At 43.3% G+C, this 12,274-nt stretch overlaps 3 protein-coding genes across 4 annotated transcripts in view; 1 reads left to right on the plus strand and 2 right to left on the minus strand.

The window, feature by feature from the left end:
* LOC126578105 (fatty acid hydroxylase domain-containing protein 2-like) overlaps positions 1 to 1,099 on the minus strand; it is a 1,348-nt gene extending 249 nt beyond the window's left edge. Inside the window, exons 1-4 of the mRNA XM_050240381.1 lie at positions 940 to 1,099; positions 691 to 866; positions 150 to 607; positions 1 to 84 (exon numbers count right to left, since the gene is read on the minus strand). The exon at positions 1 to 84 is cut by the window's left edge and continues 249 nt beyond it. Of these exons, the coding sequence (XP_050096338.1) occupies positions 1 to 84; positions 150 to 607; positions 691 to 866; positions 940 to 1,003 (782 nt within the window). The 5' untranslated portion in view covers positions 1,004 to 1,099. The remainder of the gene's footprint in view (positions 85 to 149; positions 608 to 690; positions 867 to 939) is intronic.
* The window catches only part of LOC126578093 (signal peptide peptidase-like 3), a 13,538-nt gene extending 1,892 nt beyond the window's left edge, over positions 1 to 11,646 (plus strand). The window contains exons 2-6 of one of the 2 annotated variants that reach the window (XM_050240344.1): positions 8,369 to 8,957; positions 9,043 to 9,165; positions 9,230 to 9,878; positions 9,950 to 10,070; positions 10,138 to 11,646. In XM_050240344.1, the coding sequence (XP_050096301.1) occupies positions 8,636 to 8,957; positions 9,043 to 9,165; positions 9,230 to 9,878; positions 9,950 to 10,070; positions 10,138 to 10,206 (1,284 nt within the window). In that variant the 5' untranslated portion in view covers positions 8,369 to 8,635 and the 3' untranslated portion in view covers positions 10,207 to 11,646. Of the gene's footprint in view, positions 1 to 8,278; positions 8,958 to 9,042; positions 9,166 to 9,229; positions 9,879 to 9,949; positions 10,071 to 10,137 lie in introns of those variants that run through there. The other variant, XM_050240354.1, reaches the window with a different exon arrangement.
* On the minus strand, positions 5,577 to 8,115 carry LOC126578101 (solute carrier family 25 member 44). Its single transcript, XM_050240368.1, has 2 exons — positions 7,903 to 8,115; positions 5,577 to 7,596 (listed from the first exon to the last, which is right to left on the minus strand). The coding sequence occupies exon 2, from the start codon at positions 7,206 to 7,208 to the stop codon at positions 6,243 to 6,245; it is 966 nt and encodes a 321-aa protein (XP_050096325.1). The 5' UTR covers positions 7,209 to 7,596; positions 7,903 to 8,115; the 3' UTR covers positions 5,577 to 6,242.
* Positions 11,647 to 12,274: the final 628 nt, after the last annotated feature.

Consider the following 12,274-nt stretch of genomic DNA (forward strand, 5'->3'; position numbering starts at 1 on the left):
TGATAATAGCGAGACGCCCTGAACTGATCATCGGACCCATGTAGCCAGTCGAGCCAACCAAACACTCCATAGCATTGGTTGAATCTGCATTTCGAATGAACGTGCAAATATTAGTTTGTTAGATTAAATGCAGTGGAATGTGACCTTACTTCATGTGATGATAGTCGTGTGCTTCGTTGCTGGTCAAGAAAGGCATATGATAACCGGAGTGCCCAGTGATGGTGTCCTGAATGACAAATGTCAACCACAAGGCGCTGGTCAGGACATGGCTCCTCATAAGCTGGATACCAAGTAGCGGAGGCAATAGGTTGCTGAAGATATGCTCGATCGGATGAGCATAGATAGCTGCCCAAGCAACAGGTGCCGTGAACTCGTGATGTTTTTTGTGGATCCGTTTGTACAGATACTTCCAGTGCAGCAATCGGTGACTGTAGTAAAACCCAAGTTCCCAGCCGATGGCACTGATAATGAGATCACGGATGACTTCGAATAGAGATGGTAGCTGTCGAACATCAATGGTTTCGCCAGCAGCAAGAAGCGCTCTAAATCCGAAGAACGTAATCGGCAAACTGATAAGAAATTGATTGATCAACACCGTCTTAACAATCTATGCGGAATGAAAATTACCAAAAAGGGTAAATTATCACTGTCCATATAATTGCGATTCTAGAATGAACCTAGCGTGTGTACCTTGCGAAGGTCGCGCCATTGCAAGGGTTCGTTGATTCCGGGTTGATTTTTGTATTTCCGGAAAAATGATGGCCATTGAAAGAGATCCACGAAAACAAAGAATGATCCCAGAACCCAGTACAGGCCGTGTATGTAGATTGACAAACCCCAGACGTACAACCGTTCTGGGTCATCTCCTACAAGACAGTGGAAGCAACAAAACAGTAAAGAAATTTTAAGTTCGTAAATAACGTCGCTAACTTTTCTTACCAACAACGTCTAAAACCAGATCCCATCTTTGCTGCAGATAGCTTGCGGATACGTTTAACTCCATCTTTATTGATCCACCACCCCTCCGAGTAATGTTTGCTGGAGGAGCAAAGCGGATTCGGGTGAAGCACCCTGTACAATGGACGATCTAAGACTGGCTTTCGATCCATCGACTTATGATCAAAAGTGCTGACAATACTCACTAGTTGTGTATTTGTTTAGTATTAATCCCTGTTTGTGTTGAAACGACGTGCATGTGTCTTGGTGATGGGAGGCTGAATCAATGATAAGATAGGAAAACCTTTGAACCGTCTTCTACCCTATCAAGACTTACCAAGCACTTGAGCGTAACGTTCGTCTGTGGGTTGCCCCGTCACTGTTTGATAATGAACTTGTTTTGTTACCCCAGAATCAGCAAGCGTGGATTAAGAAGAATGATAAGAAATTAGAACCCCAAATCGATGCACTCTTATGATCTTTTTGTCTTTGCGCGTGCGATTTGGCACTTGTTGCTTTGATTACAAATTTTGTTTTTGATCCAAACACGCGATGCTTTGGGCGATGGTATGGGCGCTAACGTGCCAATATGTCACGTCATACTCCCAAACTAATTATCACTGATGTGATTTGTAACCATTTGTGCGATCATATCATAGATCTATATCATTGCTTCTAAGGAAAGCGAATGAGGAAGTTTGGCCTGACCCGATTCGTAAGACCCTACAGCAATGGTTCCGATTAGCTCCATCGTCATAACTGATGACGATTTGCATTTTCATTTCATTCCAATTTCGTAGCTGTTTCCGCGGTTGGACTACCGTGCAATCACACACTTTATAGGCCTTAAACCACCATGATCGAAACGAATCTGTTGGACAAATTTCTCTACGGCCACACTACTTCCGCCAGACTGCCCTGCTTACAATCAATCAATGTCAAATTGTTGGTCAGCCCTGGGAGACCCAGCGCTAGACACACTCAATTTCACGAATCACCCTTCGATGTCCGTTCGCGTTGGTCAACTCTCGTTTTCCACCTCACGGTAACGGAAGAGTTGTTTTTCGTCGGATGGTAACCATAAACTCATGATGAAGGGACAGTTGAGTGCAGAGCTGAGTGGAGGAGGAGTGGAGAGGTGATCGTACACATTGGTGATGTACTATTTTTATTACTAGAGCATCAGCAGCAAGCGTATAATATTATGTTTGCATGGAACATCAGATTGAATGAAATTTTACTTTGCTTTAAAAATAACGATCTTTTCTCGGTAGTTTCTGTTTGCTTCTTTTTTCCTTTATTTTGTTCTACTCGCAAGAAATTTTGTGTCCTTTCTCTATATTTATTCTTAAATCTATTCAATTAGTCTATTGGCCGATTGCTGTAACGCTATATAAGAACGTATTCTTTACTGTCTACGAACAAACTGTATTCCTCTTTTCCACGGCACCACTTCTTTGGAAGCCTTCATCGAGTATTTTTAAGCTGCTCGTGTTCCATTATGCAACTAGCTCCAGTTATTTTGACGAATATTTCCGCTGTAACCATGCAGTCAAAGTGCTAGTATACGAAGCCCTCATGCGGAAACACTACCTTTTCCGTCATCGATTAAGCGCGCTCACTAATATACTTTGTTGTATTGTACTGTTTTGGCTCGTGAGCAACGAAGAGAAATAGTCTTCTTGGTGGGGATATCTTCAACTTGGCGCACTGAAGAAATTCGATCGCATTACGTGCGACGCGATGGTATGGGCGCTAACGTGGCAATGTGTCACGTTTTTCGTGTAACCGTGGGCTTGCTTACCACGTAACAAACCCTGTCTATCGTTCTCCTTATCTCTCTTAACCGAGGATCCTTATGCATATGGCGGTTTTTTGTCATGTTTGCATTCGCGCACATGCATATCAAATGTTAAGTAATTTAACAATAGTGTAGCGCAAATTATGTCACCTCAAATGAGCAGCAAGGTATTATTTACCTTTTCCACGTGATGAAGTAGTAGCATCCGTGATATGTGTTTTAATATTTTCTCAATCCTTGTTTTGTGCTGATGTCGTCACTCGCCCGAAACCGGAAAACGTTCCGTGTGGATATCTGAACACAAACTAAGCTCGGTGCCATGTGACGCGATGAAAGTGAAAGTCTTGGACCGTTCGTGACAATTTAATGTCTTTCGTACGAAACACTCCGTGCACGCCGATTCAAGGAAGGTACCCGAGTCTATGGAGGCTAATTGCATCTGAAACCAGTTTTTTGCTGCAGTTAATGATTGCAGACTAAGAGCGAATGAAATGGTGTGAATCTGGGTGTTGGCTTGCTCTAGTGCGGGTTGAAAATGTTATCAAATCTTGAATGAGCAAGATCAATAAATATGTTGAGTCTACGAACTTAAAATAAGTTCAGCTACATAAGTGAAACTCCATCAATTCGTGGGTAATCGTATGAATGTGTAAATATAGTTCAGGAATAATGTTACCAGCTTTGATGGTCTAACGAACAGATTACATTATTTTTTTCGTTCAGATTCTGTGGATAGGCAGCAGAAAATGTGCTTGCAATATGATCTTTCCATAAAATTCGTTACTAATGGATTCGAGTTGGCGAGAATAGACTAATTATCCGGAAGCACCATGTAGAAGTGAAATTCGTAAACCTTGTAGCGACAAAATATTCAGTTCCGTCAGTATGAACATGAGCTGAAAACCTCTCTATTCCCACCGTAACAAACGGAAGTCGCTGCTTGGTTTGTACTCCTTCCGGACGGATGAGGTGGGCTAATTAAAGATGTAAATTTAAATTAACGTATTCCATATTCTGGGTGCGCTACTTCATTTCATTCATTTTAGTATCATTGAATATTGGCCATCAGCCGTTAAACATTCTAAGCCACGTGAATCAGCAAACCCTCCTCTTCTATGTTGCTGTTCGATCAGCTCTGTCTGATGAAGGCTGCTGTTTGGCTCAGAATGGGTGACGAAACATTTAAAACAACGAAAAGAGGGAGAGCTGTTAGTGAAACTCAATGTTAAACAATGGTGTTTGCTGAGTGAAGTACATTTAACAACTGATATCATCGCTCTCTACCTATGGATTCATAATTTTCCAGCTAGAATCAGATTTTCGGTTGATTGGATAGGTGCCATTTTACAATCTTTTACAATAACAAGCGATAAACAATGTGCTCTTAATTTTCATTCGCTGCGTTCACTTGAAATAATACCCTACCAGAGACACCGTACCGTACGAGTGTTGGAAGTTGTACAATTTTCCTTGTATACGTTTTTCTTTAGCAATCGAGTGTATTGTTTCTTCATTTCAATGTGGAAGAATTGTGGGTAGGACTGGATGTTAAGACAATCCTATTCTGCAGAAACGAAAAGACTGCGCCATCGCGGCGGTGTATGAGAGTTAGCGTGGGTGAGAGATTGACTTTAGCTGTATTGTTCCGGCGATGGTCCACATTGGTTTGCAGTAGCACAGATTTCAACCCCATAAATAGTCGGCGGCCCTCTCAGACGGAGCATTGTTATGAATTAAAAGTGAGATATTTTGCAAATTTCAATTTGGTCGGTTTGTGCTGTAATTGAACACTGAAATCGCGCAACTCGCCCTCCGACACATCCGTACACCAGTAACGCTAGAAGAAGTAAACAGACGGGAGTTCTACTATTATGGAAAAGTTTCCATCGTTCGAGACCATGTGGAAGATACTCTCTAGCGTTTATATGCTGTTACCTTAAGACTTGTATGGAAAATACTAGATGTACGCTAATACTTTTAGTATAAGCGTGAAATAAACGCAGTTAGTTAAATGAGAACTTTAGGAAAGCTCCACGCCATGTGCCCTCCTGCAATTTCCTTCATTTTGCTTAAAGACCATCTCATAAAACTGAAGCTGCCGTCCTCGTGACCCTCTGATCTCATTCAACACTAATCTGTGGGATCTGGGAAGTGGGCCTGGTAGGAGAAAAATACACTTCGTGCCGTGTTGGAAAATCCGTGAGAGAATCATTGTCCCCAAACCCACCATAGGCAGAGCAAAAAAAGACACTAGTGATCATCTCAGTCGACCAGTCTCAAAGATCTTGAAAGCGAGCGTTGATCCAGTTTCATCAATCTAGCCACATTTTCCTCTCTTACTTTTTGGGTCATTCTTTCGTTTTGATCTGTGACCTATTTTGCGCGATTATGTCGTGAATCATGGTCGATTTGATGTTTTATGTTGCTTTTGTTCTAGTGGGTGAGTTTGGTTACTGCTGTGAATGTTTCTTATTTATGATTTCTTTTCGGCGTTATACCATGAGCTTGATGAACGTTGCGTACATTTGGCCTGATGTGGAAAGCTTTTAGTTTCTGCAATAATAAAGATAATGGACTGCTGACCGTTTTTCTAATGTATAGATCAGAGTAAAACTCTTATATGTGCTGGACAGTGCTAAACGTTTTAAAATAATTGCCAACCGATTCGTTGCCCTTATGGCAAAATGTATATAACTAAATCTAACCAGCTTTCAGTGCCTGGGCTGCACCAAGCATGTAGCATTCATTTGCTTGCTTAATTTTACTGAAAAAGCAAGATCATTGATTTATTTCTTTCGAAAATAGAAAACTAATGGCATTGGCATACATATATGATGAATTATTTTCAACATGAGCTTTATTAAAGCTGCCTTGGTTTGGTTTTATTCTGCATTTTACTTACAATTCATTGTCCCGTCCCATTCTAAGGCGACATAACACAATTTAACGATTGACCATTTGTCTATCATTCTTGTGTCCTGATTCCTTGAACAGCACGTAAAATAACTCGCGAGATGACATTAGAAAGAGCACCGATGTTAGCTCGTACTAACCGTAAATGATGGTAGAGTGTGTAAAGCTGTGCCAGTAACAACGGAATAGTTGGTTGGAGCACACAAGGATTTATGACTTTCTTTACAATAGTGTACGCACTAAATCCAGTTTAGTGAAGCAGAAAGGGATATAACATCCTACGTAATTTTACGCCGATGATTACATTTCTACAAATTCCTTGCACTCCATTTAATATTGCACATACATTTATATACTAACGAACACTATCAATCTGATCGTCTCTCGGCAGTCGCAGCTATACACAACTAACCCTACCCTAGCTCCTTATTGTTCTTGTGAGTTTTGGGGAAAACAGATTACATTTTTAACATTATGCTTAGTCATTTTACATGCACTACATGTGAGATATACAAACTGGTGAACAGAAATTCTTCTATGATGATGTGTTCCTAAACGTAAACGCTCCCAAGCGCTGAGCTCTGCTCTACTCTTACCATCGAATTAGATGCCTGTACTGCTCGTTCACGGAAATCCGCTTAATGGTTTCGTACCCGAGTATGATACTGAAGGAAAATGCGGCCGATTGCACTAACCGGGCCGTCAGCCCTTTGAAGAACATGTGGAAGTGTTCCTCGTGCCACAGCTCGCGGAAAGCGACGCTCATTGAGTCAAGTCGCTGCACCTGCAACCGTGCCCGAACAATGTCAAGCGGATTGGTGATGATAGTTGTGGTGAAGCCTCCAAAACTACCGGCCACACACTGCACGAATAGATGGGAGACCCACGGTGGAACTATCTTTAGCAACTCGTCCTGGTACAGATGGTAAAAAGCCCACCACATGGCTGAGTTTGGTACGTAGGCCATCAGGCTTGCAGTGTAACCACGGTAGAAGCCTCCAAACCCGTCTCGGCGTAAAATTTCTCGAGCAATATCTCGTGTGATCCGTAACCGGCTGCTACCCTTGTCGAAGTTAATGCCTAGCGGGTTAACGGGACCATTCTTACCGCCATGCGCACCCATTCCTAGTACCATCGCGTGCTGCGAAATAACATCGAACGGTACGATGATGGTCTGTCCGACGAGTGAAGCGCATCCTCCTGCAACCAATGATTTGACTCGTTGATTCGCTCCGTATTGACCGAGCACATGTCGCACGCCCTCGTACGTGCTGATGTAGAACACGCCGCTTACGATCTGAACTGAAGAAATCCAAAACCCACGGTAGAGTCCTGGTACACCCTCGTTGCGATAGATTTTGATTCCGGCGTCGATCATACCCTTGTAGACATCGTTCCGGAATTGCACTTGTAGCTGGGTTTTGATCACGGTCAGCGGATAGAGGGCACAGCGAACTGAAAACGAGCTCAGCATCGACAGTGGAAAGAATTTGCGCTTATCCATCATATCCCACTCGATGGTGCGCAGGAACGGTCCGCCAGGGCCGCCATCCCCCATTTTGCTTGCTGGTGCGTAAAAAACCCTTTGATACTTTTGTAGAAGTAACCACGCTCCTTGCAGCTGACGATTGGTTAGCTAGCCGCTCTTTGGCCAACCGATGGCGATGGTCACTTATCAGTCGCTGATAATCTTGTGCGCCGATTTCTTCGTGGTGTGCGAATGCGAGAGATGAGTCAAAACCCTCGGAAGAGTGACGTCACATCAGCAAGGACCCTCCGAATGACGAAAAGTGCTGTGTTTGATGCATAATGATTCGCGTCGTGAAGGACACCGTATGAAAGCTTCTCTTTGCCGAGTGTCGGATGACCTTGCTAAGGCAGCTCTTCCGTAGTTCAGTCTTTAGTCGTCGTAATTCCCGGTGCTATGTGATTCAAGCGCAGCAATCCTACAAAACAGAACGAAGACAAGGTTACACGAGTATTTATCACTTTCCTTAGCGTTCACTATCGGCCCGTATTTTCGCTTTTGCACAGAGTTCGGCGAGTTATTTCAGCTTTTCTTGCCTGCAACTCAGGCTCAGAAGAACAAGATGATGAGACAATTTCGCCAGGCGCTTGCAAATGTTTATGTAATGTTTGCTCCTTTTGTGGGCGGGCTGGCGGACGGTCATCCGCTTATATTATAGTTTTTTGGATGCTCGCATTGGGTGGATAGTTGGATCACTTTGCTCTACGATTCGTCAAAGGCCTACCTGCGATCAGCACTACGAAATCATCTCGCATCTTTCTGTTTCGAGCTTCGTCTTTCTTCATCGCGCGGAAGTCGCGGAAACAGCACACAACCGACGCCCTCCAGGTTAATTCACTGCTCTCGATAGGCTATGGCTCCGTGCACTTGCCATGTGATCCCGCACTCGTTTTTTCTTTTTGTAAAACGATTAAATTTTTCCGGATCACGATAAAAAGCCAGATTCACAGAGACCCGAGCGAAAAAACCCACAAAAATAACAACCGTGCATGACACACCGTCAGGGTCTGCATGACACGGAAAACAGCCGTTTCCAAAGGGTGGTACACAAAACGTCAACGCAAACGTCAACAACAAAACCTATTTTGTGAAAAAGCAGGAGTGTTTGCTAAATAAATCCAACTAAATCGTGCTTCCAAACCGAGTGATTCAACATTGAAATTCGCTACTGTTCCTTGATCCTTTTACAGATAAACTGACACACGAAGGAAGGCCGCAGAATCCCAAAAGCTACCGCAGTTAGTGAAGTAGAGCAATCGTTGTGGCAAAATGTTGCTAAAAGCGTAACTTGCCGTACGGCCGGTCGGGCTTACACGTAAAAATTGCAACAATTCCTTCGACTCCATTCGTGTTGGGAAAGATTCCAAAGCGGCAACAAGCAAGAGAAGTAGCGCAAACCACCTGCGGACGCAAGCCCCGCTGCGCATACCTCTGCTCTCTCCTGGCTCGGCCGTACCATGTCGGAAGGATTTGGCACAGGCCATCAGGAAGCAGCAGCAGCAGCAGCAGCAGCGGCAGCGGCGGCCGCAGCCGGACAGCTAGGCGAGGACACTATTCTGGTGCACGGTGACGGGGATACACACGGCGATTATCAGTGGGCGTACGGAACGATAATGGACTCATCGCGCGTCTCGACCTGCCTCATCTCCATGCTGCTGATCGTGTATGGGAGCTTCCGCAGCCTGAACATGGAGCAGGAGCAGCGCGAAAAGGAAAAGAAACGACAGAGTGAAAGTATGAACAATCTGCTGACCGGAGAGCCGGTGCAACCAGAGCAAAGTAATACTCTCAGAAATGCAGATCATGGACCATACGGCCCGAGCAACTTTATGATATTTTTTAACAATTGTTTCTGATATTTTAGACAAATTCGCTACGTTGGATACGATGCACGCCTTGTGTTTACCCCTTGGGGCATCCATCTCGCTTCTGGTTATGTTTTTCTTCTTCGATTCCATGCAAATGCTATTTGCCGTCTGCACTGCTAGTAAGTATAGTATATTTACAATCGGTTGTTGGTCTCGTGGTAATATCCCTTTGTCTCATTTTAGTAATTGCCACCGTTGCTTTGGCTTTTCTGCTGCTACCAATGTGTCAGTACATCATTCGACCCTGCACGGACGGTAATCGGATATCCTTTGGTGTGTGCGGTCGTTTTACGGCAGCCGAGCTGTTCAGCTTCTCGCTGGCAGTGTCCATCGTATGCATTTGGGTGCTGACGGGGCACTGGTTGCTAATGGATGCGATGGGAATGGGCCTGTGCGTAGCGTTCATTGCGTTCGTGCGCCTACCTAGTTTGAAGGTTTCTACGCTGCTGCTGACTGGCCTCCTCATCTACGACGTCTTCTGGGTATTTTTTTCGTCCTACATATTCAGCACGAACGTGATGGTAAAAGTGGCGACGAGACCCGCAGACAACCCGGTTGGCATTGTAGCCCGCAAGTTTAACCTGGGCGGCATCGTGAAGGAACCACCCAAGCTAAATTTACCCGGAAAACTGGTATTTCCTAGCATTCACAATAGTGGCCACTTTTCAATGCTCGGTTTAGGCGATATCGTGATGCCCGGTTTGCTGCTTTGTTTCGTGCTGCGTTACGATGCTTACAAAAAGTCACAGACCACCCAAACGGCTGAAACTGGCGTCCCACCACCCAGAGGCGTCGGGTCCAGGCTCACCTATTTTCATTGTTCCTTACTAGGGTAAGTGGTTGCAATCGAGACCATCAAACAAGTTAGCACAACAAAACTGATGATATTTTATTCCTTTTCAGTTACTTCCTTGGATTGCTAACCGCGACTGTCAGCTCAGAAGTATTCAAAGCAGCGCAACCGGCGTTGCTGTATCTCGTACCGTTTACACTACTACCTCTCCTAACGATGGCGTACTTCAAGGTAATTGAAACACGGAAAGCAGAAGTGAATTGAAAACGGAATAAGATTAAAACACTTTCTCTTACAGGGTGATCTACGGCGAATGTGGAGTGAACCTTTCATCATACAGCAAGCATCGAAGCAGCTAGAAGTATAAGTTCCAAGTACACTTACACACGCATAGACCACCTGGAATAGAGGATCGTGTATCCTGACAAACATGTCTGCAGAGCGGAGTAGTAATAAATGAACAAAACTTGCGAAGTAAGAAAGTGACATTCACCTAGAAGGCAAGTTCAATTAGGGTAAACATTGAAATTGTCGCAGTGAGCTTGACCAGTGAAGCAACGTTCAACAGATTCGAAGAAATGTTGGGCGGTTTAACGAGGGTTCCAGGACTCATCCCATCAGCCGATCGAACAAATTAGAACGCGTGCGGTAGGAGATCAGGAGAAGCAGTTGATGATTAGGCACGGCACAGCTAGATTAGATTGGGAATGGATTTTTCATTTGAATGTGACTAGGCATTAGATGTGATAATTAACATGTGCGTTTGTGTGCGTGTGGGTATGCGTGTGAAAAATGAGGCTCGTGGAATCGTCGTAAAAAGCCCACGGAAGAAGTTAGGCACTTGAACTGTTGCTACTATAATCGCATGCAATTTAGGCTTACGAACCATCTCATTTTACATAAATCGTCGTATTTTCCCCACGAAAGTAACAAACAGAACATGAGAAATGAGCATCGGTTGATTTGTATAATTTTTGGTTTTAGATGTATTCCACATTTATTTTCATTTTTGCTATACGTCATGCACTCACTGAGATTCCGTAATTGGACACGAATTGCGTAACAATTTCAGTTATTTATGATTTACATAAGAGAGCTGAAGTTAGTTTACTGAATGACTCATGCGGAGATAAATTAGTGTGACTTTCTTTCTTTGGTGAGTGCACGAAAGAAGTCATATAATTTTCACACTCAAACCCTTAGTTTGTCTTGAGTTGCTTTGCATGATAAAAAATATATTCTTCGGAATTAACAGAAAAGATACAGCCCAAGCTGCTTATCGTAATGGATTATGGAACAGTATCAGGTATAACAGAGAGCATATTTGAAAATTGTGAAAAGAAAAGCTATAAAGGCCCAAACTCGAATCAATTAGAGGACAGCAAGGTTGAAACCGTTAACCGAAATCAGGTCCGTTTGTAAGAAACAGAGAATGTAGCAAGTAATAGCTGGGTTTTTGCACGCCAAACAATAATTTGTTGAACTAATGTGAATGTTTGGAACGCGACACATGTCTAAGGTATATTTTCTACAAAGTATAAGCTTCGTTTCACACCCCCCATACCACCATATGTTTCATTATCCATTCAATCAACCTAATCGTGGAGCTATTGCCGTGATTTCAGGAATGTAATGGCTTGCTATATGTATTGTTTCGATTCCTGTTTGCCGCGGAAAGGAACTTCGATATGAATAATGTGATAATTTTTTTTTGTATTTTAATTTTATGCCTCCGTCTTTCTCGAATGTATACTTTTATGAGTTTATTTTCTATAATCAAAAATACTGTTAGTAATAGTGAAAAGAATATACCTTTTAATTTTTTCAAAAAATAAATCACCAAGTTTTTGAGTGAATCATGATGACAATATTAATTTATTGGAACAACACATAGCACCTCGCCCAATGGTCTGAAGCTTTTGTTTGCTTATGTATTCTGTGTTTTTCGACTGAATATCCCACCCCAATGGCCACTTATTTTGATAAACATTGTTTTCCGGTTGTGCACATTTGCCTATTCGAATTCATTATAAGGGCTGCAATAAAACACTGGGAAAATGATGATCTGATCTTGCTGTGTCAGCTAAACTGTTCAAACATGAGAAATGCCATGTGTGCTAAACAAGCTGCATCATAAACATGCGAGAGAAAGAAGAGAAAATGAGAGAGCCTCGTCCTTTCCAAACCTATGCGCCGTCTTTATTCTCATCTTTTTTATCTCTCCGGTCCTTCGTCGGCCAACCATGGAAGGGTTAAATATTATCAGGAATTTGTACCAAGTAGGCAGAGAAGAGAAGAAGATACAATTATATCGACCAGCCACGCAACACTCGCGGAATCGCTCTGCTGTGTCCAGAGTCCCGCACAGTTTGTTCGGCGGAATGGTTGACAGAATTGCCATGGCTCTCAGTTACGGGCCAGATCGACGGAATCAT

This window comes from Anopheles aquasalis, chromosome 2, assembly GCF_943734665.1.
Source record: "Anopheles aquasalis chromosome 2, idAnoAquaMG_Q_19, whole genome shotgun sequence".
NCBI classification, from domain to species: Eukaryota; Metazoa; Arthropoda; class Insecta; order Diptera; family Culicidae; genus Anopheles; species Anopheles aquasalis.

Excerpts from the sequence above, each read along its gene's own strand:
- LOC126578101 (XM_050240368.1), bottom strand. The coding sequence starts at position 7,208 with ATGGGGGATGGCGGCCCTGGCGGACCGTTCCTGCGCACCATCGAGTGG.